The following is a 19,964-nucleotide window of genomic DNA, read 5'->3' as shown; positions in this document are numbered from 1 at the left end:
AGACCCATGATTGACTAGACCCATGATTGACTAGACCCATGATTGACTAGACCCATGATTGACTAGACCCATGATTGACTAGACCCATGATTGACTAGATCCATGATTGACTAGACCTATGATTAAATGCATTCAAACTAGGAACATTTCATTTCTTTTATAGCAGAGATTGGAAATGTGATGGTATGGAAATGTGATGGTACTGGTTGGTAGCAGGACTAGGTGATGGTGGTATGTGATGACAGTGTATGTAGCTATAGTAGAAGTGGGTGATGGTGGTATGGATATGAGATAATAGTGGAGGGAGCCAAAGTAGGAGTAGGTGATAATGGCATTTTTGGACACCTTGAAATATCTTGTAGGATTTCAATTAAGGTATTGATTATATAGTTGAAACATTGCAAACACATTGTTGAATACGTAAATATTTCTGCTATTTATCAGAAACTGCTGTGTACTCCTAAAAAGCAGCCATCACATAGAGACCCTTGTAAATTACTATTCCTTCTTGTCATCTATAATCTATGATAGCACAGTGCCCATCACTTTCAGAAACATTTTTCATGTTCAGAATTGTCAAAACATGGAATACACTATCCACATCTGTTAAGTTGGGACATAGCATCCTTCAAAAATTCTGTGTTTCCTGAAATTTGCCAACATGACTGATGTACCTGTGCACCTTTATTCTCTATGACTTTCTCTATGTTTGTGTTTTATTCTGTTTGCTATGCATATACTTCTGTATTTCATTGCTGCCCTTATTTGACTTATGTCTGCTCGCTGTCCACTCTTTTAACCTTTTCAGAAGAGTCGGGGGTGCATCTGAGCACTATACAGTAAGCTCATTATTGTTATTATTAATCAAAAGTGGTGAAAGGACATAGTCTTTAATAAATTGTTTGTGTAAATTATGACGTTTTTTTAAGACCTGACAATATTTGAACTTCACTCCATGAGTATTGTTAACAGTAGAACAACTGTTATTTTGATACTCTACCACATACTAAAAAAATTTTGAGTAGTCAGTTTAGACCAATATTTCTCACTTATTTCTACAATGGAATATTTTAATGATAAATTGCTTTCCCATGAAATCTTTTCCTGAAACTTTACTCTCTTTTTACAGGTATTATATGAACAGTTCAATTTTTTCTTGAATTTGTATTTTCTTATAATGGCAATTTCCCAGTTCCTACCAGAAATCCGTATTGGTTACCTCTACACATACTGGGGTCCTTTGGTGAGTATAATTATACTGTTTTATTCTTTCTTTTTAAGCTGACATCACAGTATTGGTAAAATTGTTTAAAACCCCCGAGGAGGAGGAACCAATACAGTTGATGTCAGTCCTTAGCTGACAACATGATTCTAAGATTCATACATGAATTAAACTGGTTTTATGTTAACACCCACTCTAAAATTAATCTAAATTGCTTAAGGTTCTCTGTTCATTATCAATGCAAAATTACTACTGTTGAGTTAATAGCATATTGAAAAGAAATCATTGAAGGAAATTAGTAACTATAGTTACAAATGTTGTATCCAGTTGGTTGTTATAACAGCAAATAGCTATTTGTTTATATAAATGTCATGATATCATCAATGACTTACACAGTGGTTATTTGGTTGAAACCCACTTGTAACTCTTGCCATGTAAGATAATAATTTATTTCAGCCTAACCATCTGTGAAGTAGATAGCACACTGTCATGTTCTACTTGATTGATTGTTGGAAATGATATCTAAATAGAACAACTTGTATCAAAAGTTCATATTTAAGATGTGAAGAACCATTGTACTATTGTTAGGGTAGAAAAAAATCAATATAAAACCATTCTTTTTAATCTCTGCCACTTTTTGGACACATCATTTGTTTTTAAATGTTTGATCTATTCATCATGTGTTTACTGTCATTAGGTTGGCTGATCTCATATAGGTATCCCCTATTGAGTTAGGCTTGAAGTTCAATGAAACTGTATAGTTTGTTCCAAATGATATTTACTGTTATGTTGCATCTCTTTAGTTTCAAGACAGCTGGTTTATTTCTGTTTGTAAAATAAGTCATGATATCACCTTGTCATACAGATTTTAATATTGGTTTCTTATTTTGGTACAAACTACTTTTTGAAGAGTGCAATTGAAAGAACTGGTACTGATATTACTGGTATTAACTTTGTAAAGATGAGTCAATGTTGATGTTTGTGGAATTTGAACTTGCTTTGGCACCCTATCACTACTACTACCACCTTTATCTTCTTCCTGGCTACTACCACCTATCTACCTTTATATAATGTGGGATAGCCATGTATTCCCTCTATAGCAAGACACTTGTGCTTGTCCTTCCTTCATACTGTAGCCTTTCAGCACCTGACCTAAAGCCACTTCTCTTTCCCAAATACCCCACTCATTGGGGCTTTTTGCCTTTTCTCCCTTTCTATTTTTGTTTTGTAACTTACTTGGGGACCTCACTAATGCCAGTGGAACAAAAAAAGTACCCAGTACATACTGTAAAGTGGTTGGGATTTGAAATGGTACTCCACATAGAAATTATGCCAAAGCTGACACTGGAGTTCAACATGGCTTTGCGGCTCGCCATACCATGTGAAACCATCCAATCGATGCCAGCATGGAAAATGGATATTAGATGATGATGATGATGATAAGTACTTTATGAGCATTTAGCTTGATGCTATACCATCTCTGCTAATTCTCTACCCTAAATATTTTAATATATAAAAAGATTCATTGCTCGTTTTTTTTTTACTGTTCCAGACCCAGAAGGGAATGTTTTGTAAAATTTTAATACATTTTCTTGTTTTTCTTTTTTTATAGTGCTTTGTAATATTTGTGACAATGGTGAGGGAAGGCTTTGATGATTATCAGCGGTACCGAAGAGATAAAGAAGCCAACTCACAACTGTATGGAAAACTTACACGAGATGGGTTGAAATTACTCCCTAGTTCCAATATAAAAGTTGGAGATTTAATAACTGTTGAAAAGGTAAGGAGTATCTTTTATTCTCTCATTTACACTTACAACACGGTCTAAATACATTTGTCTCCAACACTAGAAATATCTTTTACTTGTTTCAGTCAGTGGACTGTGGCCATGCTGGGGCACTGCCCATAAGGGTTTAGTCCACCAAATCGAACCCAGTACTTAACTCTTTAGCATTTAAACCAGCCATATCAGACCTATATATCCTACTAGTTTTATGTTGAAACTGGTCAGATCCAACCTCTTACACCTACCCTGCAATGTCATTCTAAAAATGAACAATCATATCAAAATTTCAAGGCTATGAGATAATACGGGATTAATTTTTAAAAATAATGGATAAATAAGCATTATATTTGATAAATTAATCTGAATGCTAAAGGGTTAAGTCTGGTAATTATTCTATTAGTCTTCTTTTGCTGAATGCACTCAGTCACAGGGATGTAAGCAAACCAACATTGGTTGTCAAGCTGAGAGGACAGACACAGACGCACACACATACATGACAGGCTTCCACACAGTTTCTGTCTACCAGATTCACTCATGAAGAATTGGTCAGCTTGAGGCTATTGTGGAAGACATTTGCCCAGTGGGACTGAACCTGAAACCATTACCTACCAGTGATCTCATATGAGATTACTTAAAAATTACAGATTTCGTAATTATCTGTCAATATTTACACATATCTAACCTTTTTGCTATATCTAATAGGTATATTTCTCTGATATTCAAGTGAGGTTTGCTAATTTTTCACCCAATATCTCGCTTATTTCTATTTAAAATGTTATTTTGATCATTCCAGTGTGTTTCTAAGGCTGTTTTATGCTAGAAATCAAAGTTTCATAAAAAAATTTCGCTTAATAGAATTATGGGAGGTGATGGGTTAAAACCACACATCCATGCTTGCACCTATGCATAGTTATTCTTTTTATATCATTCAATCAATTTTGTAGTTAATAAAATCTAATTTAGATTTAATTAAAATTAGATTAAGTCCAGTTGTTGAAAATTTCATAACTCCCAATATTGCCTAGAATCAAAATTGTTATTCCTTAATTTACTTGCTAATATTCATTTCCTCCTTTCAGAACCAACGAGTGCCTGCTGATATGGTTTTAATTCGGACAACAGAAAAAGTTGGGTCTTGCTTTATTCGAACAGACCAAATGGATGGTGAAACAGATTGGAAATTACGTGTAGCTTTGCAGTCTACTCAGCATCTTCCCTCAGATGAAGTATGAATCACATTTATGTCTGGTTTTATAAATTTAACTCTACATTGTACTCTAATTCTTATATTATTCTGTCAAATATAATGCTTATTTATTCACATTGTTTTGAATTATTAATGCATTCATTATCTCTTAGCTTCAAGATTTTGGTGATATTTTTTTTAGAATGACATTGTATGGTAGGTGTGAGAGATTAAACCTGGCTTGTTTGAACACAAATAGGTAGAATATTTGGGCTTGATGTGACTAGTTTAAATACCAAAAATAGACTTTTGGTCTTTGTCTGCACTGAGTGAGTTCCCTAGGAAATGGACAAGTGACAAATTGTCACTGTACAAGTCAGGTATAAAAGAAATTCATTTATAAAAACTACTCTTCACTAAATAAACCAATAAAGGATTCTACTTCCTTAAAAAAACAGCAAGGACAATGTATCTCATGTATAAAAAGAAAGGATGTTATAGTTGTAATACTTCTGAGCACTGTCTGAGCGTGATCGTTGCCAGAGCACCTGCTGTCTGGCCTCTGTGCTGGTGGCATGTAAATAGCACCATTTGGGCGTGACCATTACCAACGTCACCTTCCTGGCACTTGTGGCAGTGGCACGTGAAAAGACATTCGAGTGAGTTCATTGCCAGTACCGCTGGACTGGCCCCTGTGCAGGTGGCACATAAAAGACACCATTTCGAGCGTGGCCATTGCCAGTACCCCCTGACTGGCCTTCGTGCCGGTGGCACATAAAAGCACCCACTACACTCTCGGAGTGGTTGGCGTTAGGAAGGGCATCCAGCTGTAGAAACTCTGCCAAATCAGATTGGAGTCTGGTGTAGCCATCTGGTTCACCAGTCCTCAGTCAAATCATCCAACCCATGCTAGCATGGAAAGCGGACGTTAAACGACGATGATGATGACTTCTGCTAATAAGTCTGCTCAGCCAGGATTGACCCAGAAATAAACAATAACAAATTGCTAAACTATTTTAAGGAATTAGTTTTATTTTATTTTTTTCCTTATAAAATATCACTTTAGAGAAGATAAAATCAGTGTAAGAGCTCAAGGTTTGAACTTATTGAATGAACTTTTTTCATCTTAGTAAAATTATAGGCAACCCAGTCACTTCTTAGCTCTGATCCATATAATTTTTATTACTTGTGTTGCTGCTGTGTAGCCACCAGTCCAGCTTGATCCAGGAAACCTATTATATGGTAACTGATTGGTTAGTGCTTCAGCCATCATCGACATCGTCATCGTTTATGCCAACCAAGTGAACTCTTTAAGCCTGAGCTGAATTTCTTGATAGCATTCACCTATCTTAAGGTTTGTAGTCTCACCAGCTACATAGCAACCTCACTAGTGCTGATGACATGAGAAAACCACCTAGTATACATTGAAAAGTGGTTGGTGTTAAGAAAGTCATCAAACTGTAGAAACCATGCCAAAACAGACATTGCAGCCTGATGCAGTCCTTGGGCTCATTGGATTTCAAGCCATCCAACCTGGAATATGGATGTTAAATGATGATGGTGATGATCTGATTCTAGGAATAAAACCTATAACCAAAGAATATATTATCTAAATTGACTAACCTTGGTGTATGTTGATTCCTGCAGAGGCAAAAATGGAATGTTTTTAGTGGTTTTCTATCTTTGTTTGACAGTATTTTTGATACGAACATACTTCTATGTTGCTTCTGTTTTCAGTCATTGGCTAAGGATATTTATTAAGACGAAAACTAATTTTCTGTTTGTTTTATCTAATTGCAGAGTCTACTAGATATTACAGCACATGTTTATGCTGAGAAGCCAAGCAAAGATATTCATAGTTTCGTTGGAACATTTACTATGGTCAGTAAATTAATACGATTTATTTTATCCCTTTATTGGTTTCAGTCATTAGAATGTGGACTTACTGGGGTACCGCTGTCAGGGGTTTCTTTTTAGTTTGTTATATCAACCCCAGTAATTTGTCTGGCATCTTTTTTTTTTATTGATCTCATAAGAGATGAAAAGCAGTTGACTGGGTGTCAGAAAAGCAACTCGCATAGAATGAAATGCAATATTTTGTTCAATGCACCACTTCTATTGTCTGATGTTGATATATGTACACATATAAATACATATATATTTATATTTACCTATCTAGATAAATGCATATATATATCTGTATATCTATTCATCCATTCTTCTCTCCCATCCTCAATTCCATTTCATCTAACACTCATCCTCTCATCTATCCTCTCACTGTTCCATACTGCCTGTAGAATGAAGATGGCATTAGATCTGTCCATATTCAATCTACCTCCTGCCATCACCCTTACCACTCTACCCATTTCCTGTCATGATGCTTATATAACAAAGAATTGCATTGGATCTATTTCTATGAGATACATGCCATCATCACTCTTCTGCACTGCTGGGCATCAAAACTTCCCAGGCCAATCATTATTAACTTCTTTCTTTCTCTTACCACCACCCATTTCTATTTCCATCCATCTCTTGTTTTCTCTTTATTACCAACCAACGTGTAACTGCCACCCATGTGTCTCTCCCATTACTCCCTCCTCTACCACCCCTTGCCCCAGTTACTCTGTTGCTTCTATCATACTCTCTCTTTTATTCACCTTCTTGATCATGATGGCTTGAATAAATGGAGATAACATAGAGTAGTGAGCACTCTGTAGTTTTACATGACACTAGTGCTGGTGCCATGATAAAATGCACCTAGAACATCCTATAAAATGGTTGACAAACAAATGGAGACAATGTAGGTCAAGAAGTCTCTTTACTTTTGCTGAGTGTATTGCTATAATAAAAACGTGCTGAGTACATTTGTAAAATGCTGGTGTTAACAAGGGCATCCAGTTGCAGAAACCTTGCTAAAAATGCTATGGATGTGTGAGGTGTGATCCCTAACCTTGGCAATCCCTCAAACTCATACGAGCATGAAACTGGATACTGTTGCTGCTTGCACATACATACGATAGGCTTCTGCATAATTCTCATCTGAAAAATTTCACTCTCACAACATTGATTGAGGTGAGACTTCAGTTAAAGACGCTTATCCAAAGTGCTGCACAGTGGTACTCAACCTAAAACTCCAGGCCGCATATTGAGTTTTTTAACTGTGCGTTAATGCCTGGTATCATGGTTAATTTTCATTAAAAAAATTGGTATATTTATAGTTAATCTAAACATTCATTCCTCTGTAATGCCTGTAACTAAAATACTCTTTGATTGTCCAAATAGAAACTTGAATAGTTTTGTGATAAGGGGTTTCAATCCTTTTGGAATCATTGTGTGAATATTTTGGGCAAATCTTGTTTTGTTTAATTACATTTAGCAGTAGGAGCAAGATTATCAATATTTTGTATTGCAGTGTATTGTTGTTATTGTTGGTGTATATTTACATAATTACCAGTAATAAAACGTTTTATAGAAATTTAAGTTCTTTAAAATTGAATGTTTTACAAAGACTGAAAGATATGCCCTACCTTTGATTCTATTTCTTACTAACTTTGGTTTTGTTTGGTTTCTTCAGACAGGTGAAAATAGCGCTGAAGCTTCTTTGAGTATTGAAAATGTATTATGGGCAAACACAGTGATTGCTTCTGGTACTGCTTTAGGATTAGTCATTTATACTGGTATGGATACACGCAGTGTGATGAATACATCACAGCCAAAGAGCAAAGTAAGTAAATTTCATTCATTTTGTGAGATTTAGATGTGCACGTTACTACTTAAAAAATGGTTTGATAAATGCTCATATTATAGCTTGGTATGCTGAGAAATGTCTGTTTTTATCCAATCAGTGCAGATGCTTTAAGATATTTCATGTACCTGATAGACACTTTTAATGTGGAATCAAGATATTTTATTACATAATTGACAACTCTTAATTATGTAGAACTACATATGGGATATTAGGCAACCCCATTAATGTTTGTGCCACTATAACATCCATCCAGAACACTCTGTAAAGTATTTGGTAGACTAATGGAGATGTGGGGTTGAGAGGATCATTTAATCTTGTCAACGATATGACCACCTCTCTTGAGCTAGTGCCATGATTCAGTGAACCTAGTGTACTCTAAAGTGGTTGGTGTTAGCCATAGGAACCAAAAATGAAGTGTATGAGTTTGATGCTGTCCTTTGACACAGCTATGAGGGCAGTAGCTCTGAATAAGAACTAATAGTTCATCATAACTTGTCAAACTCGTGTCAACGTAGAAAGTGGATGTAAAATGGTGTTGATGATGGTGAATTATAAATGGGAAGTATCTTTAGCTTCTAGTTCTGAAACCAAATCCTACCAAAAGATTCTATGACATAATAAAAACTGAATATGCTTTTAAGTTTAGGGTAAGAAATGGAAGCTATTCAGTTGATTGTGATAACTTTCACTTTAATTATTATTATTAATATTTTGTTTATATTTTGCTTTTTCAGGTAGGATTGCTTGATGTTGAGATCAACAATATCACCAAAGTATTATTTCTGGCTGTTGTCATCTTAGCAATTGTTATGATTATACTAAAGGTAAATTCATAATTCATTTCTCTTACAAAGTATTAACCCATATTTATTTATATTTTCTTCTCTATTTCCTTTGTACTTCTGTTTTTATCCATTCTATGTCCCATTGTCCAAGCTGGGATAATTTTGAAAACATTTGTCATTTATATAACTTTGGAAGTACAAACATTACTGAAGTTATTTTTAATTATTGAATCAAATAATTCCTCCTTTTCAACATAATATTCTTCCATTGTACCTTTTCTGAATCTTATTTGGATTTATCTTTTGTTCTATATTGATATTGTCTGACTTTTCTTTCATTAGGATTCTATATTTACTATTATTGAAAGAAAATCTCTTTACTTTGACATTTAATTTAAAATATTGTAAAATTGAAATTAAAATATTTCTATGGCCATTATAGTGGAACATATTAATTGGAGTGTGGTGGTCACTTTAACTATTGCGCTATGCTGTTAGACTGAAAAAATATCAGAAACCTAAATCTGATCCCTTTTATATTCTCACCTGAGTGTATCATGTGATCTTCAACCAGGCAAAGTCCAGGAATATTCAGGAATCTGGCTCTGATTCATACTTCAATGTTGTACTCAGAGAACTTCTATAATCACTTAACCTGCAAGAAATAGCAGACAAATTTTCCAATACTTTACTGCCCGAAAATATGAAGGACATATTGGATATTGTGTTACACGATAACTGATTAAAAGACAGCATGATTGTGGCTGGAATGCCAAACACCACCACCTAGATGTTCAATTAGTTAATTAAATAAATGTGAGGGCTATATAGCAACTCTCACCACCAAATGGGAGAGTTTATTTGAGTCCTGCACATTTGATACTGAAATAACCAAAATACAATGATTATAACTTAATGTTATATTTTATTTTTAAACAAGTTGTTTATTTAAAATATTTTTCAGGGATTTGGTGGACCTTGGTATATATACCTCTTCAGATATATTTTGTTATTTTCTTATATAATTCCTATTAGGTAAGTTCTTCTTTCACTTCTTCAAACAATATTAAATGCTTGTTAATTAGCTGTTGATATATTTCCAATTTAGACTGAACTCATATAATGTAGTTAATTAATAAAGACCATTTGTTTAATGTTTGGTTTTCTAGTTTACGTGTGAACCTGGACATGGGAAAGGCTGTCTATTCTTGGATGATTCAAAAAGATAAAAATATTGAAGGAACAATTGCTCGCAGTACAACAATTGCAGAGGAATTGGGACGAATTAGTTACTTGATGTCTGATAAAACTGGAACTCTAACACAGAACGAAATGGTAATATTTTTTCTATAATACTTTATTAATAGATAAGTCAAGAAGATATCTAAAAATGTTATTAGTTAATGGATAGTTACCATGGTTATGGACTTAAAATAAATGAACAAATGTTCTGAGATAAAATAAAGAAAATAGTGAATACTTTTCTAAAAAGAAAATCTCTAATTTTATGTAGATATCCAAAATAAACAAAAAATGTGATTTAAAACAAGGGATCCAGTAGCAAATGAATCTACTTGTCTTTTGTTGATATCTCAGTATTGCAAGTGATATACCATACCAACTATGGTGATTAAATTAACACTTATGCGTAAATAGTAAATTTGAGATTGTTTTCAGTTTATGCTTGTAAGTTGCAGATGCTTTCATTTTGGTTCTGCTATCGATAATACAACCAAGATTTGATTGAAAAACCCATTTTATACTGAAAATGTAAACTTTTGACCAATTTGTTTAGATCAGTTTTTAGGATTTGATGTCCAACTTTCTTACAATCTATAATTTTAACATAGGAATTTTAGATTTTGTTTGTTTTTTGAGATGTGTAAATTAACTTTGAGTAGTAATATGTGTATTTAAGCACAATATTTGTGCACATATGCATAAATCCTCATCAGTTAATGCTTGTCTTCCATGCTGGCATGGGTTGGATGGTTTGACAGGAGCTGGCAAGCCAGAGAGCTGCACCAGGTCCCATTGTCTGCTCAGGCATGGTTTCTACTGTTTGATGCCCTTCCTAACATCAACCACTTTATAGAGTGTACTGGGTGCACACCAGCAGAGTTGCCAAATAATTTGCAAGACAAAGACCCCCTCAGCTGGTGAGCAAATGAGTGCCTCTATGTGATCAAGAATCACTCTACCCTTTTCTGTTGAAAAGAAGAAAGTATGTGATATTTGTGCTTGAGAAGACCCAAGCCGAGCAAGATCGCAGTTATGGCAGATACCATGTCATGCAAATTGGCACCCATGTTGGTGGCATGTAAATGCACCCCATTGGCATGTAAAAGCACCTATTACACTCTCGGAGTGATTGGTGTTAGGCTGTGCATCTAGCCGTAGAAGACCATGCCAAATCAGACTGGAGTCTGGTGCAGCCTTCCGTCATGCCAGCCCAGTCAGACCATCCAACCCATGCCAACATGGACAACGGATGTTAAATGATGATGATGATGATGATGTTGATGGGACATTTTGGATCATAGGCCTGCTCTGTCAAGCAACAACAATCAAACAATTCTGCTGAAACATTATTAAAAAGTAAATTTAAACAAATATTTACTCTTCAGTCCTAGAACTAAATAAAATCTAAATGACAAAATGTTGAGTGCTTGAACAAAAACAGCCAGAACATTATAACACCAATTGTTACAGTCCATTTCATAAGGCTGAAATGAGTGGTTCAAAACATCAAAACAGAAATGAAGTTGCATGCTGATTATATAAATCGAGTACTTGTTAGTATAACATATTGACTAAAGTTTTCTCTATTTTGTCAGGTTTTCAAAAGGCTTCATCTTGGCACAGTATCTTTTGCTTCTGATACGATGGATGAGGTGAGAACATTTTCAGTGAAAGTCCAGACATTTGTCACTATAATTAAGGCATTTATTTGAATATTTTTATAAAGGGAAATAAAAATAAGCTAAGCTCATATAAAGTTGTTCTTGGCCGAAGGGTTGTGAGTTTTTCATAGCAGTGGTGCTGTATTTTATGTTGAACAATTCACTGAACTTTCAGCTGAGTAGATAGAGGTATTGATTTAATGATGAAGTACTGAATTAACAGTGTAAAAAAAATTGTTTAGTAGTTTCAAACAATGTCAGAATATTTTACAAGAAGATATCGGAGTAGAAGCAATTTTCATTTTGTGAAAATATTTTTTTATAATAGTTGATTTATCACTTGTAATCTAAATGTTTAGTTGAATAATTATTCTCTTAGCGAGGTTGCATTCAGCTATTCCTACCATTTCTTTACTAACATATCACTCTTAACACAATGGCTTGATTAAGTTGTTTATAGCCATGTAGGATTTATTTATATTCCTTTTACCTTCATGTTGTGTAAATTTGAACAGATATATGTTGTTGGAGTAAATGTTCCAATATCTAGATGCCCTTATTATTAGCCAGTCATCAAAAATAGGACCATTGATTTAAGTGAGCAAAACTATATGCTTTTTCTGAATAGTTGAGTTGTGAGTTGGAGTCCTATAAGGTGGACATGTTGGTATACTTTATCCTTGGTATGGTTCTGGATTATGTCCTTCTGGCAAGCAGTAAAAAACTATGAGGAGATAGGCTTTACCATTACACCAAGGAAGTCTAGGAAGGTCAGTTTGATGATGCTGACTGATTTAGATTTTACCACATACAGCTGTAACAAATGGTGAACACTGGTGAAAAGTATGTCATGGCAGCACCTGTACAATTCCATAGGAGGTTGAGGCTTCAGGCAAGCTGAAGAAAGACAGAAAATTGTCTAATATTTAAAGTTGGACTTACTGGATTAACTATTATTGTCATTTATGTAGAAGGGATTATGTTAGCTGTATTACTGTATGTAGACATGGATTAGTCTAGCTTTATTAATGTAATGTATGTAGACATGGATTAGTCTAGCTTTATTAATGTAATGTATGTAGACATGGATTAGTCTAGCTTTATTAATGTAATGTATGTAGACATGGATTAGCTTAACTGTGTTTAGTTATGATTTCTCTCAGTAATTTATTCTTCAAAATACTTAATGTTCAAACCTACATGTGTACACTCATGCATTTACTCATCATTACTTTGGGAAGTACAGTGAAGTCTGTTCTTTGAGGGTGTTTAATAAAACCAAATCATGTTCAAAGTTATCTTCTGTAAGTAACTGAAATAATAATAATATTAGTCATTGGCTAATATTGTTTTTTCTTCACCATATAATTATTTGTAGTTTGTTAGTTCACTGCATTAACTATGTTAACTTTAATTTAGCTTGTTTTGTAATAATTCCTCATTTTTCCTTCCACAGGTTAGTTTACATGTGAAAACTGGATTCTCTCAGATGTCTTCAATGTCTCAGCGCCATACTGGACCTATACGGCGTACAGTTATTACTCGAGCATTTGAAGCTGTAAGAGCAATTGCACTCTGCCATAATGTAACACCAGTCTTTGAAAATGTCAATGATACTGACAGCAATACTAATGGAGATGTCAACCAAATGTCACATCAGAAAGTTGTTTACCAAGCATCGAGTCCTGATGAGGTATTGCAAATTTGAAATATTTATCACCATCACATTTTATATTTCTTTCTCCTCTTGTGTATTTCTTCCAGAATATAGATAATTGTTTCCATATAAATTTGAAAGTTTTAGGAAGTAGTTTTAGTAGAAAGTAGAAATCAACACACCTGTTTTCTAAATTTCTCTGAGCTGTTTAATCTGTGGGTGGGTCAATGCACATTTAAAAGAGTGTATCCTGTTTATTTCTATGCACAGTCACCTGCAAATTGACCCCAGTACTTATTTTTTTGGTCTCTTTTTGACAAACCACTAAGTTATGGAGACAAACAAAACACTGGTTGTCAAGCAGTAGTTGGGGACAAATGCAAGAACACACACACACACACACACACACACACACACACACACACACACAAAGGGTGCGATGGGTAAATTGTCACCATTTTATATTATTTTGCACATTGTTTTTTGATTTTGTCAACTACACAGTATAGTAGGGTCATTTGGGCATTGTCTGGTTGCAATTTAGGAGATGATTTTCTAGGAAGGCTGTTATTCTTGATCTCAAAACTCTCTCAAATACTTTGATGATATGTGAGGTGTGTGAGATTGGTTGGTAGTTTACAGGGAGTGATTTATTCTCCTTTTCAAAGAGAGGAATGACTGATTGGAGAGAAAGTTTTGAGGGATAAAACCGGCATCCAATGATTTCCTCCAGAGATTTGCAAGAGGAGCTGCAAGCTGCTGTCTGCATTCCTTCAGCACTCTAGCAGGGAACCTGTCTGGACCCACTGCTGAATCAGATTTCATTTATTTTTTTGCTGCTAGGATGTCAGTGGCATCAGAGGTTGTGTCGGAAAGGTCATGTTGAGGATTCAAAGAAGCAAAACTGCTTGAGTCAACTGATTCAGGGTCACTGAAGACTGAGCAGTATTGACTTTGCAGGATCTCAGCCATGTCTTTGGCATCACTGTGAAGGATGCTGTTTCCATCAACCAGTGGGCCAATAAAGGAAACTGTGGCCCTATGTCTTTTTTTGCAAAAGAGCAAAACACCTTAGGATTATTCTTGATGTTTTTAATAGCCCAGGCTTTCTCTGCAGTTCTCTGGTCATTTATGAGGGTTCTCATGCAGTCCTGCAGTTCTTGCTTCTTTGATTCCAAGGTTGTTAATGTTCTCAATTGGGGGTGATGCTGAGGGTGGTATTTTAGAGTGACAGACTTCCACTCAGTTTCCTTTTATCAAATCTACTCATAAAGGTTAGGGTTGGTTTGAGACTATAGTGGATGACACTTACCCAGGACTTCATGGAAGCAAGTTTCTTATTTCTTTATTTTTTTACTGCCCACAAGCGGCTACACACAGAGGGGACAAGCAAGGACAGACAAAGGTATTAAGTCGATTATATTGACCCCAGTGTGTAACTGGTACTTATTTAATTGACCCCGAAAGGATAAAAAGCAAAGTCGACCTTGGCGGAATTTGAACTCTGAACGTAGCGGCAGACGAAATACCTCTAAGCATTTCGCCCGGCGTGCTAACATTTCTGCCAGCTTTCCGTCCTTTGGGAAGCAAGTTTCTTACCACACAGTTATGCCTTTAGGCTAAATTGTTTTTTCTAATTTTTAAATGAAATCTAATATTTCGAAATGTATTGTTTTGTTTTAAAATTCTTTTCTGTATTTTCTGCTAGGTGGCGCTGGTGAAATGGACTGAAGAAGTTGGTCTAACGTTGGTAAAGCGGGACCTAAACTTAATTCAGTTGAAAAACCCTATGGGAACACTAATTAATTATTCAGTTCTACAGTTGTTTCCATTCACCTCAGAGTCTAAACGAATGGGAATTATTGTAAAAGTTAGTATTTTACCTTTGACGTATAAATAATTCTATTGAGCTTCTTTAACAATGTATTTTTCAATCATTACTTGCTCCAATTTGCAACCCAAAATTATGTAACTACTGAAAAATCTGTTTTTAGAGTTTTAAAAAATATTCATTTATTTAGTTTCCAATCATATTCTGTATAAAATATCTTTCACAAAATGTCATGTAATATTTTCAGCACTTGTAAAAAAAAAAAAATCCCCTGTTAATATTGATCAGTGAAGCTATTAATAAAGAAAGTATTATCTTTCACAGGAAGAACAAACTGGAGATATCACCTTTTATTTGAAAGGAGCTGATGTTGTCATGACAACTATTGTTCAGTATAACGATTGGCTTGAAGAAGAGGTTTGTAATATTTGATCTGAATATTTCAATTAATTTGAATGTCCTTAAAGAAATCATTATTTTAGATATCCTTCTTTCTACTCTACTCCTGTTGGTTTAAACTCAATTAAGCCCTTTGCTCCCTGTGGAGCATAAGCTGTCAATGACTTTTTTCCTCTGCTCTTCATTTTGAGCTGTCTTTTCTGCTTTTCTCCAGTTGGATCTCTCCTTTTTCAGCTCTGCATCCATATCTCACCTCTAACTATTTTTAGGGCATTGTGTTTCCCTGAGGGAAAGGCCTTCCTCTCCCAGGCCTTGTTGGTTTTGAATTGTCATTGATGCTACTGTGATTTGTTTTTTTTAAAGTAGAGATGTTGGCCCTATGCAAACCCATTCTTACCTTTGAGAAAAGGTGGTCATATTTGTCTGGCTTTTATCCTTTTACTGGTGCAACATGGAAGCCCTACCAAGAGTTTGTGCTCTGCTGGCATAGCTCTCAGGGTTATAGAAGCACACAAGCTTCCACACTGCAACAAGGACTGGTGCTTATGACGGGCCACTCTAGAGGAGACCTTTATTAGTGTTCCAGCTTGTGAATAGCAGAAATGACAGGGTGATGGAATTCAGTGTTTTACAGTATTTAACACTGACCCTGTATGTTCTGAGTTCAAATCCTGTTGAGTTGACTTTGCCTTTCATCCTTCTGCAGTTGATAAAATATATACCAGTAATATATCAGAGTTGAGTTGACTATCTCTCCCTCCAAATAATTTTGGCCAATGTTAAAATCCAATATTATTCCATCTTAAGTTCAAAATCTGGAAAGAAATAAAACTTTCACTGTTGTAGCTTCATTTCATAATTGAAATAAATACATTGTCTGTAGGAGCTATCTACAATGTTAAGTTCTTATTAATACCTATAGTAATGGATTATCTTTTATTTCAGTGTGGAAATATGGCCCGAGAAGGTTTGCGTACTTTAGTTGTAGCCAAGAAGAACCTGTCAGAGGAGCAATACTGTGATTTTGAAGTTAGTATACCTTTTTCAAACTTTGGAAAATATTTCTCTTTTGTTATTCTTTCTATGAAAACACTGCATTCGATGGCATAAAAGATGCTTAGGCATATTAAACACCCCACAATTTCAGTAGTGCATTAACGTATGCACTATAAGCCTAAGTTTGCATGTATGCCATCGAATATAGTAAAAAAAAAAGCCTGTTAATCTGACAGTGATCTTGTGGAGCTTGTCAATTCTGTGTTGTTGATTGTCACATTGTTATTGATAGTTGTTATGGTGAATAACTTAAGAGTTGTTGTAAATTATAACATTGTGAATAACATTGTTACAAGAATAAAGAAGTGTCTATATTCTTTAACAAACCGTGTCAGTTTCATCACACTACTTACATGCTGGAAACCTGTGCAATCAGAGCTGGGGTTGGGGGTGGGTTATATAATTCAGGGGAGATAAATAGTCTGTAGATTATACATTAGTTCACTTGGAGCAGTGTGATCCTTATGTATATATTGCTGATTAAAGCATTGCTCTTAAGGGTTGTGTGAATAACAGATGAGTGGGGTTGTCTTTCGACTACATCTGAAGATGTTCGTCTGAGATGTTCTTTATTGTGAGATCCTACAAAGAGCTGAAAGTTAACTACAATAGCAACAATATCAGAAAATTTTTGTTTGTCTTATCATTTAGTACAAGAAAAAAAAAAGGATATTACCCATAGACTTTGTAGATTCTTCTTGACTGTTGGGATAGAAATATTGATGAATATTTTGTGTTCTTATTTTCCAGACACGTTATCACCAAGCTAAAATGTGTGTTCATGATCGAAATGTGAAGATGCAAGCTGTTATTGAAGGCTTAGAGCGAGATATGGAACTTTTGTGTCTTACAGGAGTTGAAGATAAACTTCAAGATGGTGTAAGACCTACACTGGAGTTATTAAGAAATGCTGGCATCAAAGTAAGATTTTTGTTTGCTTTTTTATATGCATATACATCTCTTATCATATCCCCTTTCCATACAGGTATTTTTTCATTAAATGCACTTCCACCTTCATTCATCACTCACTGTATTCATCTGGACCCCATTTCTAACCATCTTGTATCTTCAGATGCTCTAGACACCACCATCTCTATCTTCTCTCCATCTACTCCTGCCCTCCCCTGTATAATGTATCTCCTCTATAGCAAGACACTCAGGATTGTCCCTCAGCCATGCTTTAACACCTCTCAACACCTGACATACAGCTATCCCTTCCTCTCAATATCCCTCCACCACTTAGTTGAGGAGACTTTTACCAGTTCTTGTCTTAAAAATTACCTGGCAACTTCACTAGTGCTGGTGGCATGAATAAAAGCACATAGCACACACTGTAAAGTGTTTGGCATTAGGAAGGGCATCAAACCACAGAAACAATGCCAAAGCTGACACTGGAGTTTGATGCAGCCTTCCAACTCACTAGATCCTGTCAAACTATCCAACACATACTAGCAAGGAAAAGATGACATACTTGCCTGTTTGTTTGAAGCTGTCTGTAAATTTGCATTCTTTTCTATCTGTTGAGATCTTATGCTGTTTCATCTGTGAGGTTGAATCATCAAATGGCAGTTTCAGTTCAGTTCTTCCCCTACCACATCTACATTCTGAATTCTCATCTCTGTCTTAACCCCATCAAAAAATATTGCTATCACTTTGTTCTCCCGATACATAATATGAAAAGTTCACTTGTGTCCTCTGTCCACGTCTATCAGCATTGTTTTAACAGCCACTATTCCATATTTGCATGGATCAGACAGCGTTTATTGAGGTAGACTTTCTACAGTTGGATGTCCTTCCTGTTGTCAACTCTCACCTGTTTCCAAGCAAGTTAATATTTCCCCATGGCCAGATATGTTTTTGAAGAATATTGGAAATTAATGACATTACTCGTATGACAAATGACACTCAACTATGACTATCACATGATGTTACAACAAGGAGATACAAACAGGCACACATTCTCACACACACACACATACATATACATTGAGTTTTTTTCAGTTTCCATCTATCAGATCCACTCAAAGCTTTGATCCGCTTCAGGGTTGTTGTAGAAGACACTTGCCCAAGGTGTCATGCTGTGGTACTGAACCTGAAACCATGTGGTTGAGAAGCAAACTTCTCAACCACAGCCATGCCTGTATCCGTCTATCTTTATCCACCAAACAATAGAACATGAGAGCTCTGTTAAAGTAGTTGCTAAAGTTGTCTTTTACTAAACACCCCTCATTCATTTCTCTTTAAAATATAGTTATAGAAGTTGTAGTAATTGTGGTGGTTCTATATTGTGGTCAGACAACTTGGCTGTATATATTTAGGCATCTTAACTCTAATATTAAAACTGCTATCTTGAAATATTTTCAGTGTCCTCCCTCTTGTGCATATGTACTTTTGTAACGGTTCACTTTAGTGGTGTTCATCATCATCATCATCATCGTTTAACGTCCGCTTTCCATGCTAGCATGGGTTGGACGATTTGACTGAGGACTGGTGAAACCGGATGGCAACACCAGGCTCCAGTCTGATTTGGCAGAGTTTCTACAGCTGGATGCCCTTCCTAACGCCAACCACTCAGAGAGTGTAGTTACACTCCTTAAATACTAGTAGTGGCTAAAAGAACACCAAGCTATGCTGATGTCTTGAGTACACCAGAAACTATCAAAAGCAATTCCATGTAGCTCTTGTTATTAGTTTTGCTAAAATTTTCTTTCTGCTAGAGCTGTCCCTTTACTCTCTATCAACTTTCACAAACCAATGTTTTCCCATGAATCTCATCATCAACATCATCGTTTAACATCTATTTTCCATGCTGGCATGGGTTCAACGGTTTGACTGAGGGCTGGTGAACCAGAAGTTTGCACCAGGCTCCAATCTGATCTGGCAGTTTTTATAGCTGGATGCCCTTAACGCCAACCATTCCGAGTGTAGTGGGTGCTTTTACGTGCCACTGGCATGAGGGCCAGTCAGGCGGGACTGACATCAACCACTCTCAAATGGTGCTTCTTACGTGCCACCTGCACGGGAGCCAGTCAGGCAGCCCAGGCAATGATCATGCTTGAATGGTGCTTTTAACATTCCACTGTCACAGGTGCCTCCACTGGCACAATATTTAAAAATTACACTCTTCATTCTAGATATATTTCTTATCGCTGCTTATCATCATCATCATCATCATCATCGTTTAACGTCCGCTTTCCATGCTAGCATGGGTTGGACGATTTGACTGAGGACTGGTGAAACCGGATGGCAACACCAGGCTCCAGTCTGATTTGGCAGAGTTTCTACAGCTGGATGCCCTTCCTAACGCCAACCACTCAGAGAGTGTAGTGGGTGCTTTTACGTGTCACCCGCACGAACACGGCCACGCTCGAAATGGTTTCTTTTATGTGCC

The 19,964-nt window shown here is 35.8% G+C and overlaps 1 protein-coding gene across 1 annotated transcript in view; it reads left to right on the top strand.

Moving 5' to 3' along the window:
• LOC106882326 (probable phospholipid-transporting ATPase IIB) overlaps positions 1-19,964 on the top strand; it is a 103,678-nt gene that overhangs the window by 72,910 nt on the left and 10,804 nt on the right. Inside the window, exons 4-17 of the mRNA XM_014932972.1 lie at positions 1,130-1,243; positions 2,835-3,002; positions 4,088-4,234; positions 5,995-6,075; positions 7,769-7,918; positions 8,677-8,766; positions 9,692-9,762; positions 9,897-10,062; positions 11,565-11,621; positions 13,087-13,323; positions 14,996-15,157; positions 15,443-15,535; positions 16,463-16,546; positions 17,324-17,494. Of these exons, the coding sequence (XP_014788458.1) occupies positions 1,130-1,243; positions 2,835-3,002; positions 4,088-4,234; positions 5,995-6,075; positions 7,769-7,918; positions 8,677-8,766; positions 9,692-9,762; positions 9,897-10,062; positions 11,565-11,621; positions 13,087-13,323; positions 14,996-15,157; positions 15,443-15,535; positions 16,463-16,546; positions 17,324-17,494 (1,791 nt within the window). The remainder of the gene's footprint in view (positions 1-1,129; positions 1,244-2,834; positions 3,003-4,087; positions 4,235-5,994; positions 6,076-7,768; positions 7,919-8,676; positions 8,767-9,691; positions 9,763-9,896; positions 10,063-11,564; positions 11,622-13,086; positions 13,324-14,995; positions 15,158-15,442; positions 15,536-16,462; positions 16,547-17,323; positions 17,495-19,964) is intronic.

The sequence above is a fragment of the Octopus bimaculoides genome, chromosome 1 (genome assembly GCF_001194135.2).
Source record: "Octopus bimaculoides isolate UCB-OBI-ISO-001 chromosome 1, ASM119413v2, whole genome shotgun sequence".
Taxonomy (NCBI): Eukaryota; Metazoa; Mollusca; class Cephalopoda; order Octopoda; family Octopodidae; genus Octopus; species Octopus bimaculoides.
The sequence above is the reverse complement of the archived record's forward strand: the minus strand, read 5'-3'. Positions and strand labels throughout refer to the sequence as shown.